Genomic DNA, 25,179 nt, shown 5'->3' with positions numbered 1-25,179 from the left:
TTTACATGTAGGATCATAGATTTAAAGCTGCAAAGGACCTCAGAGACCATCTAGCCCGAGCCCCCAAATGTACAAATGAAGAAACTGAATCCCAAGGAGGTTAAGTGACTTACCCAAGGTCATGCAATCAGCACAAAAGGTATAATTTGAACCCAGAACTTCTGATTAAAGAGTTCATACAATTTCACTGTTTAACACTGCTTTCCCCATTAAAATGCAAGCTCTCTGAAGACAGGTATCTTTTTTCCACATTTTTTCTATCTTCATTCATTAGCTAGCAAATTGTAAATGCTTAATAAATGTTGATGATTGATTGATTCTGCATGTGATCCTGGGCTAGGCACTTAATCTTTCTGAGCCTCAGTTTCTTTATAAAAATTCATTTAATAATACCTGCAATATTTCTCTCTTATCTCCAGAATAAATTGTATAATCCTTTCTTTGGTTTTTAAAGTTCATCACAAATGGTTCCCTTCTTCCTTTTCAAGTGTTCTTGATCTGTATTTTCTTTTGTAGTACAATTCAGCAATTCTGGTCTACTTACTTCTCCTTTACCGAACACTCCATCTCCTGATTCTCTACCTATACAGTAATTATATCCCCCATGTATGACCTTCTCTCCTTCATCACTTCTGCTCAGGGTGATCCTGGCTTCCTTAAAAACCCCAAACTCAAATGCTACTTTCTGCACAAGGCCTTTTTCAGTCAAATACCACCTCTCCCCCTGCCCTCCTGCTAGTCCCTCTCTTCCAAAGTTACTGAGATAACCACATTTGATTGATCTATCTATCTATCTATCTATCTATCTATCTATCTATCTATCTATCTATCTATCCACCTATCCACCTATCCACCTACCTATCTAATTGTGTATATACTTAGTTGTTTGAAGGTAGTCAGTCTCTCCCATTAGGATATGTGATCCTTGAGGGCCCAGACCTTAGTTTTGCTTTTCTTTGTATCTCCATAATTTAGCACAGAGTTTGGCACAGAGTAAGAATACAATATTTATTATCATTTTTTACTTATAGTATTTTGGGAAGTTCGAAAGAGATAAGACATTAAATTCTTTGTAAGCCATAAAATGCGATATAAATGTCAGTTATTGATAGTAGTTGTAAGTGGCAGACCTGGGATCATGACTTCTGAGTATAACTTCAGTTCTCTTTCCATACTATCAAAATGTCTTCCCATACAGAAAACACCATACTGTGCTATGCAGGTATTATCTTCTCCATAGAAAGGTTACTTTCTGTTCCTACTAAGTCTTCATTTTAGTATGAACCTAAACAATCCTATTATTATTTTTTTCAGGTTGAACAATTCAAAAGCCTCCTAATTACATGTCCAAAGTAGCTGTGTTCTCTAGACAGGGGTAGCATGCTGGAAAGGAGTGAAGATAATAACCAATTACCCAAATTCTATAAAGACCAAATGTTCTAACTGCATTTTTTCTATTTATCTAGATATTTAAATTCCAAAAAGAAGGAGCTTACATCACATTTATAATACTCAAAGTTAGAGCAAAGTAAGTCACATCTGTACCGCCTTCCATGATTCTGTGATGGCATGTATAACAGCTAATTTATGGGAATAAATAATGTTACTTTTATCCACAGCTACTATTAAATAAAATTTCATAAAGAAGTGACTTCAAAGATATAATGAAAAGCTACCTTTTTGGAAGGTTACATTAGATGCTAGAAAAATAATATTCTAAAGGTGTTGAAAAATGTACCTTACTATTTGTGTCTCAGTAACACAAAAGCACATAATTCAGCAGCTTCTCTTGTTCTATCCTAGCTTCTAGGTACAAAAGTGATTAAAAATATCTAAAAAGAATTAGATCTAGGTTTCCACAAGTGTTTTGTTTTGAATTTAGTGTGCTGGAGACGGTCAATGATCTTAGTATCAGGGTCTCATGACTATGGATTACAACACAATCAAATTTACAAAACTTTCTTCATACTCAACATAAGGGAATACATTTAGGTAATACTATAGAGTTAATAAAACATAGCAGAACTACACAACTCCAACACCAAGTATTCTCTGATTTTCTAGCTCTTCATCCTTCCCAAACATATAGCTCTCCCAGTATAGTATATTGAACCATTATAGAAAGCAAACAAGACACCTGGATTATCCTTGCTTTAATCTTTTGCCTAAAGGCAGCCTCAGAATAGCAGAGAAGTAGGAATATTCTTTAGTGTTATTAGTAACAGTTGGTGCCTTCCTACTTCAAAGATCCATGGTCCTTTTTGGATTATGTTATGACACTTGAAAACCACAAATTGATCACTGTAGAATAATAATAGCAGTTATTTAGCAGTTTTGTGATGAGTTCTGAAGAAATGGAACCCAAAGGAAACTACTCTAGGAGTCTAATAATTTACCCTCACCTGTTTTTCTCGTGAATTTTTAGGATTTCATGTGTCTGTTGAAGCAGTTGTTTCTCTAGCTTGTAAGTTGATAACGAATTCTCCAACAATTGAATTTCAAGTCGAGAAGTTTGATTTAAGACCTTAAGAGATAAATGAAAACATTTCAAGAATTGAATATTTACAGAACAATATAAATGTCAAAAAATAATCTGTGGGGATTTGTTTCTTTTCATTTCTTGGTAGTGATGCTTGAAGAAGAATTCACAAAATAAATGAGTTCCTATTGTTGAATACTTTAAATATATCTTTAGCATTGGATTTATTTTGGAATTAGATTGCAATTGAATGATAAAGAGAGAAAACAGAACTATCAAATCCATTTCAGCAATGATGGCAAAGAAACATGGTCAGAAGTATTGTTATACAAAACACACTTGGAAGATTGTCAAATACTTGACATATTTTGGATTTTTGCCAAGTGGCCACATCAACAGTTATGTAAACAGAGTTTTTAATACTGAATTCTCTTAAGGATGTTCCTTGGTTAAGATGCTGAGCTTTTTATTGGTAATTTTCCATAAATAACGGTAGAGAAATTTTAAAACTTCACAATTTGTTCTGTGGCATAATTCTCATAATCAAAATCCAGCCCCTTTTGAGATGTCAGACATTTCCTATGTATTTGTGGTGGTATACATTTAGAAGAAGAAATCTTTGGTTATAAAGTAATAGGATAAAATGCTTCACATGGTTGGCAAACCTAGTATTGTGACAGCTTGTCTATATTGTAAATGTATTTGCTGAATTAACCATGGATTCATTTAAATAAATTACTGAGACTTGGTCTCCAACAACCTAGATAACAGAATCACCTAACTTATGCTGAAGATGGCTCATAATCAGCCAGTTTACTCTTCATAGTCTAGTGGATAGAGCACTGGCCCTGAAGTCAAGAGGACCTGAGTTCAAATCTCAACTCAGACACCTACTAGCTGTGTGATCCTGGGAAAATCACTTAACTCCCAATTGCCTTAAACATCCAAGGTCATCTCCAATCATCCTGATGTATATTTTGCCACTGGACCCAGATGTCTCTGGAACAGAGAGTGATGTTGGTGACCTTGCACAGCCCTCCCTCACTTAAATCTAATTCAGTGCAAGTCATGACATCACCCTGATGTCATGGTCCTCTTCGAGAATAAAGGACGAACAGCAATGAGGAACTTATATGGTTTATAGAATCAGCATCAGAGCTCTAGAGGTTAGAGTTATCTGAGAGGTCATCTAATCCCAACTCCTGATTTCCCAAAAGGGGAAACTGAGGCCAAAAAAAGATAAATTACTTCCCTAAGATTGCACAGGTACTAACTATAAAGATTCAGAACCATATCCAAGACACACCCTATTTACAGAAGATGTGCCTTTTTTCTAGTCTAGATAAGTTGGCAGTAGGTAACAACATGGTACCAATGAAGCCAAGCTTCCATGAAAGCTTTTGTCTTTTTACACTTATGCCCAAACTCTTTTCCCTAGGTATGGACCTCTAGTAAAGATACCCAAGACATATGGCATTAATTAAAATAAAAACTTGGTTAAATAAGGACATTAGCTATGCATGAGCAAATAGATTATTTTTATTTTGAAAAGAACCTAAAGCTTTCTTAAAGGGGAATGACAATGGATGAAGCTATATCAGAATTTTTATTTTGGACAGCAATGGTGAGTATTTTGTAAAGGTTTCATGCGAGAAAGAACTTAAAACTATTGCACAAAATCCATTACCTCTTTCTTACTATAGTTTTCTAATTTTCCTCATTGTCTCATCTCTCTTCACTCCAAATGAGATGCAGTATCACTCCGCTACTGAAGCAATTTTCCCAAAGCCTGGGTCTGACCATATCACTCCCTTTACTCAATAAACTACAAAAGCTTCTTATTACCTTTAGGATCAAAATAAATTCTGGCATTTAAGACCCTCTACAACTGACCCCTTTCTGGTTTCCTAGCCTTATATTTTATGCCCCTTGATTCACTCAATAATTCTGCTTTCCTGGCCATATGCTTTTTTTCAACACTCCATCTCCATGACTTTCAACTGTCCATTCCTTGTGCCTAGAACGTGCTCCTTCTCTACCTCTGCCCCCTACTTTCTCTGGCTTGTTCAAGACTCAGCTCAAATTTTACCTTCAATAAAGTAAGGCCAAGGAGGCCTTTCCTGCCAAACCTGAGCTACCAATGCCTTCCTCTCTGAGATTACTGCCCATCTACCTTAGAGAATCTATCTAGGATGTAGCACATTGTTTTCATCTACCCCCACATACATACACACAATTAGGCATGTGAGCTCCTGAATTGTTTTTGCTTTCATTTGTGTCCATAGTTTTTACCACAGTTCTTGACACACAGGAGGTAAGCACTTAGCAAATGCTTTTTGACTAATGGAAAAATCTTCTGGGGAGAGGGTATTTTAATTTAGTTTACTTCAATACAATTCAACAAATTAATTTTCCAAGTCATTATGCTAAGTACTAGGTATAAGAAGATGTAGTAAGACACAGATTTTTGCCCTTAAGGAGTTTAATGCAGTCATTAATGAGGGATGGGAGAGAAGGATCATATGGATTATTTATATCAGCCCTACCTGTTATTTATCTTTGTGTGTATTTCCCTGGTCCTCAAGTATTTTGCTACACCTTTGTGGGCAGAAACTTTATCTTGTGTCTGCTTTAAATTCTTTCTATGCAGTAGGTCTTCAAAAATTTTGGTTGCTATTGCAAATGATTATCATGAATTGTTTTTCCATCAAAATATTAGTGACTATATAGATGAAAAGATAGTGAAAAACATTGAATAAGAAAATTAGTGTAAGATGATAAAGCTATGATATAAAGGCTTATTTTTCCTCATTCTTTGCAGGAATCATTTTGAACGTATATTCCATTTGGATAAATGGAAAGAAATAATCATTTATTAAGCTACCAGGTGGTACAGTAGAGAGAGTGCTGGGTCTGGAGTCAGGAAGAATCATCTTCCTGAGTTCAAATCCAGCTTTAGACACTTACTAGCTGTGTGACCCTGAGCAATTCACTTCACCCTTTTTGCCTCAGTTCCTCATCTATAAAATGAGCTGGAGAAGGAAACAGCAAACCATTCCAGGATCATTGCTAAGAAAACCCCAAAGGGGATAGTGAAATGACTGAACAGCAACAACAAATCAACCAAGTACAGTTCCAAGTACTTTACAGATATTATCTCATATGATTATCACAATAACCTTGTAAAGTAAGTGTTATTAACATACCTATTTTACATGTGAGGAAACTGAGGCAGAGAGAAGTTAAGTGATTTGCCCAGTTAGTAAGTGTCTGAGGCTGAATTTGAACTCAGGTCTTCCTGCATATAGGTCCAGTGCTCTATCCAGTACACCACCTAGTATCCTTTGGACATGTCCTGTAACATTTAGATAGAAATTATTTGAAGTGTACATTACTACATCTGAGAGACTTGAATCAATGCCTTGTTATCCAGTTTTTGAACAATAATAGTTCACAGGAGTGGTCAGGATAAATCCTTATGTATAACTGTAACATCTATGTATAGAATAATTTTATATTTAAACACCATGGATTTAGAACATGTTTTGTTTTGTTTTATTTTTTCCCAAAAGCCCAAGCAGAATGGATTGGCACCAGCAATTTACAGAAGACAAAACTAAGACTATTCAGAGTAAAATGACTTGCTCATTGTGATATAGCTGGAAAATAATTGAGCAAGGATTTGATGCCAGGCCTTTTTTTTTTTTTTACTACGAACTCAAAGTTTCTATATTTGTCAAATATGAATGAATGGAAAGAAAAAAATGTCTTTTCCCAAGGCAAGTATGGTGATGTTACCTTTTTCAGAGAAAAAAAAATCTGCATAGTTTGCTACTGAAAAGCCAAGGCCTATTATTTTCCTGATCTTTAATTTGAAAACTATGTAAATTTGTAAAAATAAAGAAAACAAAATCAAAGGATCTTTCTAGTACACTAACTAGCTACTCAGTATAAGCAGATAATCAACTCTAGACATCCCCCTTCAAATATTCCATAGTTAGAGCTTCATCTCTTTACCTTGAGACTTTGATCCCATTTAAAATGCAAAAACTCCACAGGGTCTATTGGAGAGAGTATTGAATTTGCAGCCAAAAGTCCTGAGTTCCAACGTAGGCTCTGTTACTTACTACCTAACCTTCAACAAGTTGCTTTACCTATCTTAGTTTTCTTATATGTAAAATGAATGGGCTTAAATTTAAATTATTTCTAAGATCTCTCCCTGCAAAATATGTAGTCAACCATTTTTACCTTGGCATGAATAGAGGTTCTGAAAGCTGGTTTTAAAAATACTATATAAGGGGCAGCTAGGTGGCGCAGTGGATAGAGCACCAGCCCTGGAGTCAGGAGTACCTGAGTTCAAATCCAGCCTCAGACACTTAACACTTACTAGCTGTGTGACCCTGGGCAAGTCACTTAACCCCAATTGCCTCACTAAAAAAAAAAAAAAAACACTGTATAAATAAGGGTGAATAAAATTTGAGGAGAACTGGACATCCAAATTATAGTATGGAAAGAAAGCCCCATCGAGGGAGGAAAAGGGCACAGACTCAACAACCTGGGGGCGGGGCAGGCAGAACTAAAGAAAATCTTTACTTCAGGAACAGACTCCCTTATAGTAGAAGTTGTCATGTGCTCTTCCATATGGTCAAAGAAAACGGTTTAAGGATAATGTCATCTTTTGATCTTGAGTTACAGGCTATAAGAGGGTAACAGACTAGTTCCTGGCTATTACTCTGAGTTATTTGGATGGTGTGAGTCTGATTTTAAAAAAAAGATCTTCTAGTCTAGGAGCCCCATTGTGTTTGCCTTCCAGGGGAGTCCAAACCACAAGATAGCATTCTCAGTTTTAAGGGCACTATAAAGAACCCTCTAGGACAGAAGAATTCCACTGCAATGTCAGAACATTAACAACCCCAATATCAGCACCCTCCCAAAGGAGATCTAAATAAAACTATGGGGTACTGCTGAGTCAGCACTCTTGGAACCTGATGGACAAGTGGAACCCACCAGGGAGAAAGGAGAATTGTGCTGATAACTTAAAATAGGGTTTCATAACTTCGGCTCCACAGACCACAAAGGGTCCGTGGGTATATTTCAGAGTGTTTGGGAACTTGGATGGGAACAAAAATACATTTTATTTTCACTAACATCCAACAGAAATTTACCATTTCCTTCAAATTTGAATATAGGCAACAATCCACAGCAGTCTTGGCTCTAACAGATTGCCAAAGGTGTCCAACGCAAAATAAAGTTAAGACCCCCTGACTTAGAAGTGTATGAGGATTTTTATTTGTTTGTTTTTGTTGATTATATGTTTCTTCTCTTTGTTTATGGGTTCCCATGAGTCATTTGGATGTCATTTCTTTGAGGGGTGATACTATCATTTTAGTCATTTTGTTCCAGCATCTCACAGAGTGAATGACTCATGATGGGAGATGAACGTGTGTTTTGGTCGACTGATTTGCACTTTCAATTATAGCTAACCTATAGGTTTTTCCCTGAATATCTCATGGGCAAGGCAAGTACTTCAGTTTTGCTGTTTTATTGTAATTTGTTCCCTAGAAAGTATAAAATGGACCTGCCATTAAAAGTTAAAACATTAAATGGGGCAGTTGGCAGAACTGTGAAGGGCTAGCAAGCTCAGGTTGGCTACTTTCTTGCCATTTGTTCTTCATCCCTGCTGCTTAGCAATGATCTAAGTGTTCCTATTAAACTGACAGAACCTATTTCCTTCCTCTTGAGGAACATACCACAAGATACATCATTTTTTTTTTAAAGTAGAGAGTATGTGGAACAAGCCCCCAAGGAACACTTTTTTTTAAAAAGCTTAAATTTTCCAAAACACATTAGAGCAAAAATAAGAGAGACTGACATGAAATTTAAGATTCATGAACTTGTACATTTCAATTCTTTTCTTTTCTTTCTTTTCTTTTTCAGGGCAACGAGGGTTTAGTGACTTGCCCAGAGTCACACAGCTAATAAGTGTCAGGTATCTGCTCTGGATTTGAATTCATGTTCTCCTGAATGAAGGGCAGGTACTTTATCCACAGCACCACTTAGCTGCCCCTCAATTCTTTTCTTTAAAAAAAAAAGTTGCCCAGATAAAGGAGGCAGCAAGGGTATGTGAAGTTAGCTGACAAGCTAAACTCTGGGGATACAAGGAAAGTTAAAGAATAGTCCTTGCTTTCAAGAAGCTTACATTCAATGGAGGAGACAATGAGCAAACAAATGTACATATATATCTTCTTAGTGTACCTATTTTTCCTCAATATCTCTAGCATTTGTCCTTTCTGATACTATGAAGTGGTACCCCAGAGGTGTTTTAATGTACATATCTCTAATCAATAATGATTTAGAGTATTTTATATATCTATAGATAGTTTTGATATCTTCTTTTGAAAGCTGCCTGCTCAAATCCTTTGACAATTTGTTAATTGGGGAATGGCTCTTATTTTTAAAATCTGATTCAGTTACCTATATATTTGAGAAATGAGGTCTTATCAGAGAAACTTGCAGTAATTTTTACATTACTTCATCGTCTGTGGTAGCTTTGTCTCTTTTAATTTAATCTATTTTTGCTTTTGCTTTGTGTGAGATCATGATTACTATCCCTCTCTTTTTAACTTCCACTGAAGCACAATACATTCTCTTCCAGCCCTTTATTTTAATTCTGTACATCATTTTGTTTTATGTATGTCCTTTGTAAAAAATATATAGTTGGGTGAAGCAAGGTGGTACAGTGGATAAAGTACCAGCCCTGGATTCAGGAGGACCTGAGTTCAAAAAAATCCAGTCTCAGACATTTGACACTTACTAGCTGTGTAACCCTGGGCAAGCCACTTAACCCTCTTTGCTCTGCAAAAAAAAAAAAAAATTAAATTAAATTATTAAATTTTAAAAAGCCTTATAGTTGGATTCTGGTTTCTAATCTGTTCTGCTATATGCTTCTATTTTTTTGTTGATCCTTCTCTCTTTTTATCCTGTTTCTCCTCAAAAGTCTGTTTTATTTCTGACCATTGCCTTCCTTAATCCTCCCTCCCTTTTATTATCCACCCCATAGCTCATCCTATTTCCATCCCATTTCCTAAGTTAGTCAGAGATATTTTTATATCCAACTGAATGTGTTTATATATTCTTCCCTATTTGAACCAATTCTGATGAGAATGAGGGGAGGTCCAAGCATTCACTGCCACTACCACCCACATTTTCCCTTCCACTGTAAAAGCTGTTCCCTACATGTTCCTTTTATGTGAGAAAAATTTCCTCATTCTATCGTTCCTTTCCCCATTCTTCCAGTGCATTCCTCTTTCTTTCTTTCTTTCTTTTTTTGGTAGATCATCCCAACATAACTGAATCACATTCATGCCCTCTGTCTATGTAGACACCTAACTGCCCTAATAATGATAAGGTTCTTAAGAATTACAAATATTATCTTCCCATATAGGAATCTAAACAATTTAAACATATGAAGTGGCTTATGATTTCTCTTTCATGTTTAATTTTTTATGCTTCTCTTGAGTCTTGTATTTAAATGTCAAAATTCCTATTCAGCTCTCGTCTTTTTATTAGGAATGCTTGAAAGTCCTCTCTTTGATTAAATGTCTATTTTTCTCCCTGAAGGATTATATTCAGTATAGCTGGATACATTATTGTTGGTTGTAATCATAGGGTTTTTTTGGTTTTTGCCTTCTAGAATATCATATTCTAAGCACTCTTCTCCTTTAATGTAGAAGCTGATAAATTTTATGTGATCCTAACTGTAGCTCCAAGATAACTGATTTTTTTTCTTGGCTGCATACAATATTTTTGTGGAACTCTGAAATTTGGCTATGATATTCTTGGGAGATTTCATTTTGGAATTTCTTTCAGGAAATGATTGGTTGATTCAATTTCTATTTTACCCTCTGGATCTACAATTTTAAGTCAATTTTCCTTGATAACTTTTTGAAATATGATACGTAAGCTCTTTTTCATTCATAGCTTTCATGTAGTCCAGTGATTCTTAAATTATCTCTGCTTGATCTGTTTTATAGTTCAGTAGTTTTTCCAATGACATTTTAAATTTTCTTCTATTTTTTCATTCTCTGATTTTGTTTTATTGCTTTTTAATATTGGAGTCAGTAGCTTCCACTTGCCCAAATCTAATTTTTAAGGAATTATTTTCCTTAGTGAGCTTTTATGCCTTTTTCCATTTGGCCAATCCTGCTTTTTAAGGTGTTCTTCAGTGAATTTTTATGCTTCTTTCATCATTAGACCAATTCTGTTTTTAAGGTATTATTTTCACTATTTTTGTGCCTTTTTTACCAAGCTGTTAATTCTTTTTTTTCTTGTATCACTCCCATTTCTTTACCTAAATTTTCCTCTTCCACTCTTAAGTGATTTTGAAAATCTTTTTTTTTACTTCTTCTATGAATTTGTCTTGAGATTGTGTCCAATTAGCATTTTTTTGAGGTTTAGTTTGTAGCTATTTTTATGTTGTTTTCTATCTACTTCTGAGTTTCTGTCTTGGTCTTCCCTATCACTGTAGTAGGTTTGCATGATCAAGTTTGTGGGGTTGGGGTTTTTTTGATTGTTCATTTTTCCAGACTATTTCCTGACTTTGAACTTTATGTTAAAGTTGGCTCTGTTCACCTGGGTATGAGAAGACACTATGCCAAGCTTAAGGATTTGGGGGGCTTCCCTTTTCAGAGCTATTTCTGGGAGGGAGAGGTCTTCAAGATTGTGGTGGTTCTAAAATGTTGTGATCCAGGGAGTGCTGTGGTTACTGCTCTTCTGCATTCTGTTCTTTACCCAAGAAGGGCCCTTGCTCCTCTGAAACTACAAGTTCTGGTATTCCTCCTGGTCTTGGAACTGTGACCAGGTCCCCTACTCCCTTGTTACCAAAAACAAGTACTCCCCTCTTCACCTTGAAATTATGACCCAGAACTGCTTGTGAGAAATAGAGTTACTAATCAGTGCTAGCAGCACCCAGTGCCAGTAACAGATCCCCTGTAATCTCTTCCTAAGAAGTTGTCTGATCTCTCTAATCATCTCTGGGCTGAGAGCTCCTGAATCTGCTGCTGTTGCTGCTATCTTCAAGGTCCATAATGGTGTTTCTACAATTTGTGTGTACTCTGCACAGGTCTCCATTCCATTTTACAGACTTCTTCTGCTAATCTCCTAAATTGTCTTGCCTGGAAAAATGTCTTGTCCCATATTTTGTTGGCTCTGCTGCTCCAAATGTGATTTGAAACATTATTTTAAATTATTTAGAGGGGAATATTGGGAGTGTTCACCAGGGTTTCTGCCTATATTCTGTCATCTTAGCTCCACCCCAGGACCTATGCTTTTTTTTTTTTTTTTTTTTAGTGAGGCAATTGGGGTTAAGTGACTTGCCCAGGGTCACACAGCTAGTAAGTGTTAAGTGTCTGAGGCCGGATTTGAACTCAGGTACTCCTGACTCCAGGGCCAGTGCTCTGTCCACTGTGCCACCTAGCGGCCCCTCTATGCTTTCTTTAGAAAAAAATCACTTTGGAGGCAATCTAGAGAATGTATTAGAGTGGGAAGAGACTGGAGGTAGGTTGAAAAAATAGAAGACAAAAGCAATATTTCGGTCAAGAGGAGATTATGGCTTAAGTTAGAATGTTGGCTCTGTGATTAAAGAGGAAGGAATATAAGAAAATATGTCACTGTTAATATTTAATAACTGATTATGTAGTATTAGTGACAGTGAAGAAAACCCTGACACTAGGTGGCTGGGTAGTGCTTCTCTTGATAATAAAGGGGAAATCTGGGAGAAGTTGGGCTGTGGGGAAATTTTTCATGAATTCCATTTTGTACATATTCAGTTTGAGGTACCTACAGAGTATCTAGTTCAAATGTCATTTAGGTAAATTGATGGAGGACTAACAAGTGAGGAGATCAGAAAAGGCTCTTACAAAAAAAGATTACACGAGCTCAGCACTGAGGGGAATCAAGGAGTCTATATGGTTGCAGTGAGGATAGACATTTCCAACATGAAAGGAAGTCTATACAAAGGCACAGAGACAGGAGATGAAGTATTGTGTACAAGGAACAGCACATATGCCAGTTTGGCTAGAGCAAAAGAAAGCAATGTGTGATCAGTGTGGAAAAGGTTTAAAAGCCAAACAGAAACACTTTCATTTTATCCCGGAGACAATAGGGAACCATTGAAGCTTCTGGAATAGGGAAATTACATGGTCAGACCCCTGATATTTCTAAAGAATAACAATATGGCAAAAACTATAAGGGATAGAAAGCCAAAAGCCAGGACAACCTGGGATTGTGTCCTGCCTTTGACACATGGTAGCTGTGTGACCCTGGATAAGTCACCTAACCTCTAAGTGCTCTAAGCAATTCTCACAGACTGTAAGTTGCAGAAGAGGTGCCAACCTTCATTGGCAGAGGGTTTTCTTGCTCAAGATTTCTCTATAACAGTGAAATCATAGACCCATTATCAATTTGGCAGCTATATCCAGGATATCTTGAAGAGAAAGATGGGATTGGGTATAGGAAGATGGATTAGAACTCTTTTATAGGGGGCAGCTAGGTGGCACAGTGGATAAAGCACTGGCCCTGGATTCAGGAGGACCTGAGTTCAAATCTGACTTCAGACACTTGACACTTACTAGCTGTGTGACCCTGGGCAAGTCACTTAACCCTCATTGCCTCGCCAAAAAAAAAAAAAGAAGAAGAAGAAGAAGTCTTTTATAATAGCCCAGGGGAGAGATAATGAGAACCTGCCTGCATTATAGGAGTTGTATTATGAAAGATGAAAAGAGAAAGTAAAATATATTTTATTCTAGGCCTTCATTTTTACTCTGTTTAGTTTTTAAGTATAATTTTTATTTGCATCAAATTTTGCAGTATTGCAGTACTGTTTTCAAATTCATTCTGTAACTCTCTTCCATTTTATGTGTAAGTTTAATCCCCTAACATTAAAGGTATAGACCATTGAACTTCCTACTTCATGTATTTCATTCTTCTAAAGATCACAGAGGGTCCTTATTGATAATATACTAACCCCTCCCTTATTTTAGAGATGTGGAAATTCAGGCCTAGAGAAATTAAATTATTTGCCTGGGGACATATGTAGTAAATGGCAGAGCTGAGATTTGAACTTGATTCCTCTCACTTCAGATCATATAAACTTTCCATTGAATTGATAGATGCTTTCTATCAAAGCTACCAACCAATGGGAATTAAGAAGTATTTGTTGATCAATGTTCATTAAGAAGAGTTTGCCAAACACCTATTATATTCCTGACATTATACTAGCCCACACAAGGTGATGTAAAAATTAAAAAAATATATATATGATCCTTATCCTTGAAAAATTTGCATTTTATTTGGGTAGAGAGGCATATATATATATATATATATATGAAGCTATTAGAGGGTTTTTTTCTTTTTTTTTCTTTTTTTTTTTGCAGGGCAATGGGGGTTAAGTGACTTGCCCAGGGTCACACAGCTAGTGTCAAGTGTCTGAGGCCGGATTTGAATTCAGGGCCAGTGCTTTATCCACTGCGCCACCTAGCTGCCCCAGCTATTAGAGTTTTAAAATATTATTCTAATGTGGTTTAGAGACTAGTGTGGTTTGCAATAATTGGTGTGGTTTGCAGTAGTTTTTTGATTGAAGACCTTTTTGATTAGAGGAAACTGATCACCTCCTGAGACAGATTAGTCACTTTTGTACAACTAATGATTAGGATTTTCCCAGACATCAGATTAAATTAATTCTTACCCACTGTTCCTTTGGCTTTCTGGTGCCAAAGAGAACACGTTTAATGTCTCTTTCACATGACAGTCCTTCAAATACTCGAGCCTAGCAATCATGTCTCCCCACCCCAAATCTACCTGGATGAATCTTCTCTTATCCATGCTATATGTTCTTTAGTTCCTTCAACCAGATCTGCAACAGTAGGGACTCTGCTCTTTTACTCTTCTACTTGCCCTCTAGATGTTCTTCACCTATTCAGTGGTCTTCCTAAATGTTGGTGCCCAGACTTTTCCCTTTTGTTCTGATTCTTCTTTCACAATGTGATAAATGTGGAAATATGTTTGTATATATCTATATATGAAAATATGTGTATATATGTGTGTATATATATTTATATATGGAAATATGTATGTATATAACCTGCATCAGATTTCTTAGGGAGGGGGAAAGGAAGGGAGAAAAATTTGGAACTCAAAATTTTACAAAAATGAATGCTGAAAACTATCCTTAAATGTAATTGGAAAAAAATGAAATACTATTAAATTTTTTGAAATTGGTGCTCAGAATTGAGAAAAATACTGTAGATATGCTCTGACCAGGAAAAAGTTAAGTAAGACTGTTACCTCCTTACTCCTAGAAGATATGTTTCTATAAAAGGTAGACTGCATTCACTTTTTCAGGGGCAAGGGGAAAGGGTTGTTTATATTGATCTTGAAGTTCACTAAAAACTCAAGTTCTTCTTCAAAGACAGTGCTGTCTAATGATATCATGTTGATTTTAATATTGTAAAACGAAGTGCTTTCCATGCATCAAGTATTTAATCAAAGCATGTTGGAAGATCAAGAATGGAACATGGTAAACTGCTTTAAGAAGGAACTAGAAAAGGAAGGTTCTGTTCTACTTGTCTACATCACTATTCGAAAGACAGATTATATTATATTCCAAAACTGTTGTGATTACTGCATGTAGCTATGTTCCTTTATTGCAGGTGTAAAGTCAGTTTTAGAAATAAGAATGTTCCTTAGAATGTGGAAAAGTATGAAAGGCAATGGGAAAAAAAAGTATTTGGTTATTACCAGGGAATAGGGCAGATCTAGACAACATAAGAGAAACTGGCTTTGTACCTACTTTTGTAAATATCTTCTACATAATGTGCCTAAGTAAAAAATTGGGATGGATTTTATAAACTTGGGCCTGGATCAGGACTTGAGTGCAAAGAACATGATTTATCACAAATAGGACACATCCTTCTGCAACAGTCTAAATAAATAAAATTCACACATCTATTTGCTTCCACTAAATAGGCTGAGCCTATTACAGTGATCATAACTCTCCAAATCAAGAGAAAAATCTCTAATTGCAGAAAAGTGTGCATGAAACCCCCTATCTAAAATTAAGCAATCTGTCATTCAGTTATTTCAAGCTCTTCATAACCCCATTTGAGGTTGTCTTGGTAACGATACCGGAATGGTTTAACCATTTCCTTTTCTAGCTCATTTTATGGGTAGGGAAACTGAGGCAAACAGGGTTAATTACTTATCCTAATAAATGTCTGAGGCCACATTTGAACTCAGATCATTCTCACTCCAGGCCTGGCACTCTACTGTGCCATCTAGCTGCCAAGAAAATTAAGTAATAGCCAAAGGACAAAGTTTAGTCCCTCCTTAAGGAAGTCTTCTTCTCCCTTGAATATCAAGTTTTGTCACCTCAGCAAGCTCTTGTGAGAGGTATCTATGGAACAGCAGAAAGAAAAAAGACCTAGAGTGGGGAGCCATGGATATAAGTCCCTGAACTAGATTTTGTCATGCCATTCAAGTAAATTATGCCCTCTGAATCACAGTTTCCTTATTGGTTCTTTTGAAACTATTGGTGTAATCAGTGTTTAAATGGGAATAATATTGTCCCTACCAACCTTTGAGAAATTGTGGCAAAAGCGATCTCTGTCAACACCTTCAGTATGCCAAACACGCATTCTCTCTCTTTGAATAATAGCTAGCTTTTTAATAGTACTTTACAGTTTGCAAAGTACCCTACATGTTATCTCATTTAAATGAAAAAGCATTCAGTAAGTGCTTACTGTGTGAAAAGCACGAGAGTCCATGTATATGTACAGCTATCTTTCATTTGTATAAGGGACTCCCAATGAAGAAACTCCTTTTACCAGTACAAATCAACATTTGCTTTATACAAGGTACTAAGTAAGATGGATGAGGAACAGACTTGAGGGGAAAGAAGGAAACAAGCATTTATTAAATGCCTACTGTATGCCAGGCACTGCGCTTAATATTATCTCACCTGATTGTCACAACAACCCTGGGAGGTAGGTGCTATTATTACCCTCATTTTCTAGTTGAGGAAACTAAGGTAGACAAGAGTGACTTGACCAATGTCACACCTCATCTGTATCTAAAGCTGAATTTTAACTCAGGCCCAGCATTGTATCTACCACCCTACCTAGCAAAGGATAGAACTTCAAAGAAGATCTACTTTTTCCTGAGGCCAGCTCTCTATTCTTAACTCCATGCTGTCTCTCAAAGTACCATATGAATATGATCTATTACCGTTATCAATTTTCACATCAGTGGTGAACAATATCATGTCTTTCTTCATCCAAGTTATTTGAACTGAATAGTTACAGTTATAATGATCATCTATCCATGAAATGAGTTAGCAGATAAAAGAAGGCCTTGGGTTTTCATCTAGTTTTCTGTTCAAAATTATACCTTAGGTTCTTTTTTTTTTTGGTGAGACAACTGGGGTTAAGTGACTTGCCTAGGGTCACACAGTAAGTGTTAAGTGTCTGAGGCCGGATTTGAACTCAGGTCCTCCTGACTCCAGGGCTGGTGCTCTATCCACTGCACTAGCTTCCCCATGCCTTAGGTTCTTAAGTATATGTTAATTATGTAAAAATATTGCCCATGTGCTATAAAATCATAGCACATTAGAGGTGGAAAGAACCATATATAACATCTGCTCTATCTTTCCTTCTTTACACAAAGAAATAGACTCAGAGAAATACGATGCTATGCCTAAGGTCACACAGGCAGTGAGTAGAAAGGCTTAGAGCTAGGATCTATGTTTCCTGATTCACCATCCAGTGTTCTTTCCACAACATCACTCTGTCTCATCTTAAACAGTACATTCTACACATTCCTGTTAGTTATAAATTCCCTTTGTGGGCTCATCTCCATCAGGCCTGCAAAACTCCATAGGGACCACTGTGTTCAAATTGTTGGAAAGTTATTATAGAAAATACATGAAAGTTCACATAATGTGACAAGTTGAAATGTACATCAAAGGTGCTATCTTGACCTTAAAAATGATTTATTTTGCTTGACACTTATATCACTTCCCAGTTGGTAGCCCGACTGTTTATTGGAAGTTAAATGCTGATTAGTCTTGTTGCCAGTCCTTTTTTTTACAAACACATACAAAGATAAATTTACCAACCCTCATTAAATCAAGAGCCATACAAAATAAGCCAGTCTGTCCTTGTTGCTGTTAGCAATAAGTATACAGTAGAGAATGTATATGCTCCTTGAATCTTTGTGTTGAAATGCATTCTTTGTTTTTGTAGAGAACTTAAAAACAAAACAAAACAACCCACACACATCTTCATAGTTAACAGCTTGTCAAGTCTGGCCCCAGGGACATACCTGGGTCTCAACATCTGTAAGTTTTCTTGTCTGCTCTGCTGTCTGACTAAGAAGGCTGGTTCCTATCTCAAGCATGGTGGCCGTATGGTTCTGAACGGCATTCTGCTGTAGCTGAGCCATCTCCGACTTCATATTTTCCACAATGTAATTCTCAAGCTGTGAGGGATAAAGAAAGAACATAGTACATTCTATGTCAGACCTTTTCCGGTGAGGCATATATTAGTTAATATAACTCAACAATGCACAGTTGCCAAATCAGTCCTCATCTGATGATGGCCTGCTAAGAGACAAAACTCGTAATTATGGTATCCAGGGCAGGCAGCATGAAATTCATGCACTAAATCAACATTTCAAATAAAATTCAAATGGGTAGCAAAGGGGGAAGGAGACAGAAACCTAAGGAGAAAAGAAGTCCAATACAAGAGAGAATGACATCTGGGGAAAGGGAGCTGGGCAGGACAGGGTCAGGAATGCAGCTGAAGTGTGGTTACTGGAGGAAGAGATTACACTATCTGGTGGCTTCCAATTTTAACTAATTATTCCTGCTAACTCACTTGTTTCTATGCAACCAAAGGAGAATAAGTGCTGTCAGAGCCATCCAAACTTTGTTACCCTTGTACAAAACTTCATACTTCTCCGCCTAGTTATGGTTCTAGTTCTACTTCGCAAGAAATGGCAGAAACAGTGGAGAAACACATTAGATTCTCAATTCTCCTAGTTCATCATAGTAGACACCATTAGCATAATAATAATAACTTAAATGTCTATTGATCAATCAACAAGCTCTTAGCAATAGCTTATTCTGTGTCAGTCACTGGAGATACAAATATAACAATGAAACAAGCCCTTCCCTCAAGAAGCTTACATTCTATTGGGAAAGGCAACATTTCTATATATAAATATATCTAACATATATCCAAATAAATACAAGGCACTGACAGCTAAGGCAATCAGGAAAACTCTTCTGTAGCTTGTGCTGAGCTTTGAGGGAAGCTAAGGATTCAAAAAGGGAGTGTTTTGCAAGTCTGTACAAAGGTGTGGAGTATCATGCATGAGGAACAGCAAGAAGGTCAGTTTGGTCTGTAGAAAGCATGAAGGGAAATAACATATGATAAAGCTGGAAAGGAAGGTTGGAGGTAGGCTGTTGACAGCTTTCAATGTAAAGCAGAAGAGTTTATATCTGAACCCAGAGGTAACAGGGAGTCACCAGAGTTTATTGAATAGGGGAATTTCATGTTTAAATGTGTGCTTTAGGAATATTACTGAATTTTACAGTTTTCAAAATAGTTTGAGCTACAAAATTCTACTGAATCTTCAGAATGAGCTCATACAGTAGGAAGGACATTTTAAAACACAAGAGAAAAATGCCTTTCAGGAGTTTAAGTGATTTGGCCAAGGATACAGACTTACAAAGAAGCAGAGCCCATTGCTTTCTCTCACCCTGTGTTTATGCTTATTCAATACTAAAAGACCAGATTCCAATTTTGATTCCTGCTGATATTGTCTTCATATAAAATACAGACTCATTCTGGAGGTAATGAAGGATAGCTACCTAGGGCTCTTGATCTTAAGAGGTTGTTGATACCAAGCTTATGCTAAGGAAGCTGCATAGGGGAGAAGCAGAGGGCTTCATTGGACCATTGGGTTAGAATGGAGCACATAGCTACACAGTAGACGCTAAAATGATCAACTCATAGAATAGCATTTCTTCTTCCCAGAGAGATCACCATTTAATTCCTCATCCTCTGATCCCATAGAAGTAGGGACCTAGAGGAATAAAGTGACCTATTATCAGGGAGCAAGTCAACAACTCGGGAGATGAAAGTCCAAATTTTCTTGCATATATATTGCCTGCTTACTCAAATCCCACATGTCCATTTTGTGGTGGCTACATTTTATCATCCCAATTACATATATGTGGAAATTGGATCCCAGGAAAGTCAGCTCTAAGGCCACACACCACAGAAACAGGCATTGCTGGGTTTGAACTCTGAAGTCTATAACTGCTTACCACAAAACTTTTAGTCCTTGATAACCATGCCAAATGATCATTCACAAATACCATTCGGTATTATTAGCAACTTTGTGTATGTTGTTTTTCTCTTATAGGTTTAGTGAACCATTTGGTGGTTTTTAAAAAATATTTTGATATTGCTTTTAAAAATGTTTATAGTTTACTAACTATATGATTTTGGTCAAATCACAACTTTAAGATTATAAATTTCAAAGAAACTGCCAACCTGATTTTGTAGAGGAGGTTTCTTCACCTGGAAATTTCTTGTGTTAATGAAATTACAGATCCAAAATCTATTCCTAATTATACATTGCATATGATAAACATCTACCAAAATTGAATTTATTTTCTTTTTTGAGGTCTTGGGAACTTTGATATAAAACAGCTATTTGCTGACTCTTAATCTGATATATGACAAACTCTATAGTTGACAGAGGTAGACAGGGAACATCAAATAACAATAAATATATTACATTGTAAAGTTTGAGGAAGTTAGCTCAGTGGATAGAGCACCAGGTCTGAAGTCAGGATAACTTGAGTTTAATCCAGCCTCACACACTTAGTAGCTGTGTGATCCTGGTCATGGCATTTAACCCTGTTTGCCTCAGTTTACTCATCTATAAAATGAGCTGGAAAAGAAAATGGCAAACCATTCCAGTATCTTTGTCAAGAAAACCCCAGATAGGGTTACAAGGGCTCAAACATGGCTGACAAACAACTGAACAATAACAACAACAACAAATTATAAAGTTTTCAAAGCTCCTTACAAGTATTATCTCCTTTGAGCCTCACAAGAGCACTGTGAATTAGAGTCTACAAGCATTTTAATACCCATTTAATCAATAATTAAACTGAAGCTCATAGAAAATAGTTGACTAAATCAGGGTCACGAAACTAGTAAATGTCAGGTGAAGAATATGAACCCAGGTCTTAACTAACTCTTAAGTCCACCCCTCTAGAAACTGGCCAATATTGTCTTTGCTTTTGGTCAACACTAACCAAGCAGCAGGACTGTTTAATGTCAGCATTAAACAGATTGACTGTAAAGAGACTCAGAGAACTGCCTGATCATATTTTTTGAAAGTCTCAAATCTGCTATCAAATTCTTTATTAAGGCGGCCGCCATGAAAACTACCAATGCCTCCCTAGTTAATCCATTTTTAATCAAATGTGCCTGCCTTCTTACAGCAGTAATGAACTAACTGCCTTTTATTGTTTAAGAAAAAACGTAACCTGCACAGTGAAGTAGCAAGAACCAGATGTAGTTGATTTAAAGGCTGAACTGGGAAGCAAAAGTCAAATATACAATGTGTGATTAATAAGGAGGACCTCTTTCATCTTATCTATAAACATTCCTTTGCAGATGTGTAGCTGTGAAATCCATCTTGATGGGCCACATCAGCTGAGCCCAGAAAAGATTTACAACAAATTTGATTGTCTGTCCATATTCCCTACTGATTTTGCAATCATGTTTGCAGAAAATGCCAGCTACCTAATAGTTGGATATTTTATGCACCTCTCAGATTTGAGCCTTAAGCTTTGAGACCAGGGACCATAAGGCCTTGCCAGGGTTATCAAACAAGGGACTCCCAAACTATAGCCAAAAATTTTATAGTCAAACTGTCCCAAGGATCATCCAGAACTTAAGAAGGCAATGGCTTAGTAACTTGCTAGAAGATGTAATTTGGTCATAGGCAAAGTAAGCTTCAAGATCTGCCTTTATATATTCATTAGTTTTAGTTCATTCAGCATTTACTTTATTAGAGCTTTACGACAGGTAGACAAGAGAGCTGCTTTTACTTCATACTACCAAATCATAGCTAAAAAGGCCTTAAGGACATGGAGTCATGCCAACAAGAGGTGAAAGAAGGTTAGGGAGTGGTTTGGACAGAATTTGCTCACTGCTCTTTGGCCACTACCTTCTCTCTTGGGACCCTTGAGAACCATTGGTTATTAACCACACTATGCTCCTAGATTATAGACTCTCAGCCAAGTTTTCTCTCATTCTCATTCTATTTATCACGAATGATTGTGACATACACCACACAGTAAAAGTCACTAGATTCCCAAGCAGGCTGCTCAGCTTTGTACAGAGAGACAGAGCCCACTGAGCATAACATACCCCTATGATCCCCTATAAATAGAATCTAGAACTCAGAAACTAATACTGCCTGTTATACATAAAACTCTTGATAAATAGATGTTGAACTAAATTAAACAGAAGAGTATAAAATATGAAAGGTGTACTAAAAGCAAGGAGAAAAGGTTTTGACAAGAGAAATGTTTTCTCTTACAAGGGAAGATGTTGGTTGATTCCTTGGCAAATACAGTATTCCTCTTTAAAATGAGTTTTTAAAATCCATAATCTAATCTAACTTCAAATACTACTATTCTCACTGAACTCAACTCATAACAAATATTTTTAAAGGCCTTTGTGTGCTAGGTGACCACAGCAATATGATATCCAAACTGTCCATTTACTATGTATGTCACCCTGGGTAAGACATTTAACCTCTCTCTGGACCTCAGATTACCCTTCTGTAATTTGAGTGGGTTGGATTAGATGCCCTCTCAGGTCCTTTTTCATATGGAAATCAATGATGATGAACAGGTTTAGGGGGGTGAAGGCACAAACACAAATTACTAAGAAACACAGGAGAGTGAGATAAGTACAAAAAAGGAGCCAGACAGGGGCCTGGAAGGAATTTGAAAAGAGAAAGCTCACTTTCAGGCTGGGGGAGGGGAATATTATATGAGGAAAGGCTTCATAAGACAGGTGATATTAGAGTTAGACCTCAAAGGAAAGGGAAGGAATTAAATAGCCTGAGATGGGGGAGGGGTGGTGGAATATTCCTGACCAGGTGGATATGGTGAGTGAAGCCATTAAGGAGGGAGAAGGCCAGATAAGAATGAGGGAGATACAATGGTCTAATTTGACTGGAAACAGATCATGAAGGGCAATAGAAGAAATCTGGCTGCAGCTGGATTTAGATCACCTTGAATCATGTCAGAATCAGGGGTTCTGAATTTATTTGTTAAGCAATAAAAAGATACTGAAAGTTAGTGAGGACAGCTGTGCATTAGGAAGATTCTTTGGGTGCCAACTATGGATTGGATAGGGAAGAGCTAGAGATGGAGGCTCTGGTTAAAAAGTTAATACAGTAGTTTAGGCAAGGCAATAAAGAGAATGTAAGCTTCTTGAACTAGGCAATGCTTGATTCTTTGTATTCATAATCCCATCACCTAGTACATCACCTGGCCAATAGTAGTTGCTGTCATTTGTCCTTCATTTTAGAAGAGGACCAATGACATCATAAGGGTGATGTCTTGACTCGCCCATGAATTAGACTGAAGTGAGGCAGAACTTCTCAAAGTCATCAGCCTCCTTCTCTCCTCCAGCCAGAGCCTTTGAAGTTCAGTGGCAAAACAAAAGTCAAGAAGACTGGCCATGGCCTGGGATGCAGTGGGTGACCTTGCCCTTTCTAACTTAAGATCTTTCCCAGGCCTCAGTCTGAAACAATGCCCATTCAATAACTAAGGGCTAATAGTTACTGATTATTTGATGGGGGTATCTTATACAAAAAGGATAGGCAGACAAAAGAAATGCTGTCAGAAAGGTTGGGCTTCTCAATGTATTATTTGTAGTGGGTGGGGATGAGGAGAGAGGAATCAAAGATAATTCAGATATTTCAAGCCTGAGTGACTGAGGGGATTGTGATGCCATCAACATGGAGAATTAGAAAGAGAAAAAAAAATGTATTGTGGCTATCAGTTTTGAGGCACCAATGAGACTTCCACCTGAAGAGAATCTATCAGACAATTTTAGATATGACTAGTACTCTAGATGGTTTTGTCTATCATCAACTTACATTTGTCTATAGAATAGCTAGATGGTGTATTGGGAAGAGTGCTGGACTTGGAGTCATGAAGAATCCAGTTTAAATTCTGACTCAAATACTTACTAGCTGTGTGACCAAACCATATACATAAGTCACTTAACCTCTCTCAGCCTTAGCTTCTTTAGATGTAAAATGAAGGTAATAATAGTATATATCTTGAATGATTTGTTGTGACTATCTAATGAGAGAATATATATATATATATATCACTTCATAAAACTTAAATTACTCTATCAATGCTAGCTATTATTATTAAAGCAGAGTGGTTGCCAATGATAAAAGTCCTCCACTTGTACCTTCAGTCCTACATCTTATTTCTCTTCTATATCATTTTAAGCTATCAAGAGCTTTGGGGAGTACAGTAGTTTAATCTCTCTCTCATTTTTCTGTTACGCACAAATTGGTAAGAATGTAATACAAATAATCAGTAAAAATGTTAAAAAGCAAAAGACAGAAATCCTTAGGACATTCCACTGGGAGACCTCACTCTAGGTTGGTATTCATCACTACTTTTGAATTTCAGGTGGTTCCAAATACAGCTAACTGTCTGATCTTCATAGCGATAACTGAAGACAGTGGAGCAGATGAGTTTCGCAAGAGAGAGAATATATAGAGAAAAGAGGGATAAGGACAACATTAAGAACATGCAAAGTTAAGAAATGGGAGGATTAAAAGTCAGCAAAAGAGGAGAGGAATGGAGAAGAAGAAAGAGAAACATGAGTGAAATGTTGAAAAAGCTAAGGGCAAGTGGCCATCAAGAAGGAAAGAATAGTCATCAGTGTCAAATGTTGCAAAGTAGTTAAGGAGGATGAATACAGGGGGAAAAACATTGGAGTTGTAGATAACATCAGAATGACAGAATTTGAAATTTGGCAGATATCTGTCAATATAAAGTAAGACTTTCCCATCATAACTGCTTGTCATAACAGGGTCAATTTAAAGATTTTTCTGAAGATGGAAAACCTAAACATTTTTATATTTATAGAAGATAAAAGTAAAGAGTGAGAGATGTATGAGAAAATAGATATTTTTGATGGAGTGAGGTCACAAAACAAATGGGATGAAAGGGGATTGAGGTTATGAGTGGATGAGTTTACTCCTATGCTATTGGGATTCAGTGAATACAACAAGATGATAAAAGTTGATAATAAAATCAACCAAATCTGTCTCTGTCTTTCTTTGTTTCTCTGTCTCTCTGTCTTTGTATCTCTCTGTCTCTGTCTGTCTGTCTGTCTGTCTCTCTCTCTCTCTCTCTCTCTCACACACACACACACACACACACACACACACACACAGAACTTATCTAGTAATTAATTCCAATTACCTTATGGGGTTGTAGAACTTCAAAACCGATTTGCCTACTATCTCATTTGACTATGATGCAGGCTAATAATTCAAGTATATATAAAGCA

The 25,179-nt window shown here is 36.7% G+C and overlaps 1 protein-coding gene across 1 annotated transcript in view; it reads right to left on the bottom strand.

The window, feature by feature from the left end:
- ANGPT1 (angiopoietin 1) overlaps positions 1-25,179 on the bottom strand; it is a 328,587-nt gene that overhangs the window by 135,351 nt on the left and 168,057 nt on the right. Inside the window, exons 2-3 of the mRNA XM_043979816.1 lie at positions 17,855-18,010; positions 2,403-2,524 (exon numbers count right to left, since the gene is read on the bottom strand). Coding sequence (XP_043835751.1) covers positions 2,403-2,524; positions 17,855-18,010 — 278 coding nt within the window. The remainder of the gene's footprint in view (positions 1-2,402; positions 2,525-17,854; positions 18,011-25,179) is intronic.

The sequence above is a fragment of the Dromiciops gliroides genome, chromosome 1 (genome assembly GCF_019393635.1).
Source record: "Dromiciops gliroides isolate mDroGli1 chromosome 1, mDroGli1.pri, whole genome shotgun sequence".
In the NCBI taxonomy this organism is placed as follows: Eukaryota; Metazoa; Chordata; class Mammalia; order Microbiotheria; family Microbiotheriidae; genus Dromiciops; species Dromiciops gliroides.
This window is presented reverse-complemented; position numbering and strand designations above follow the sequence as displayed.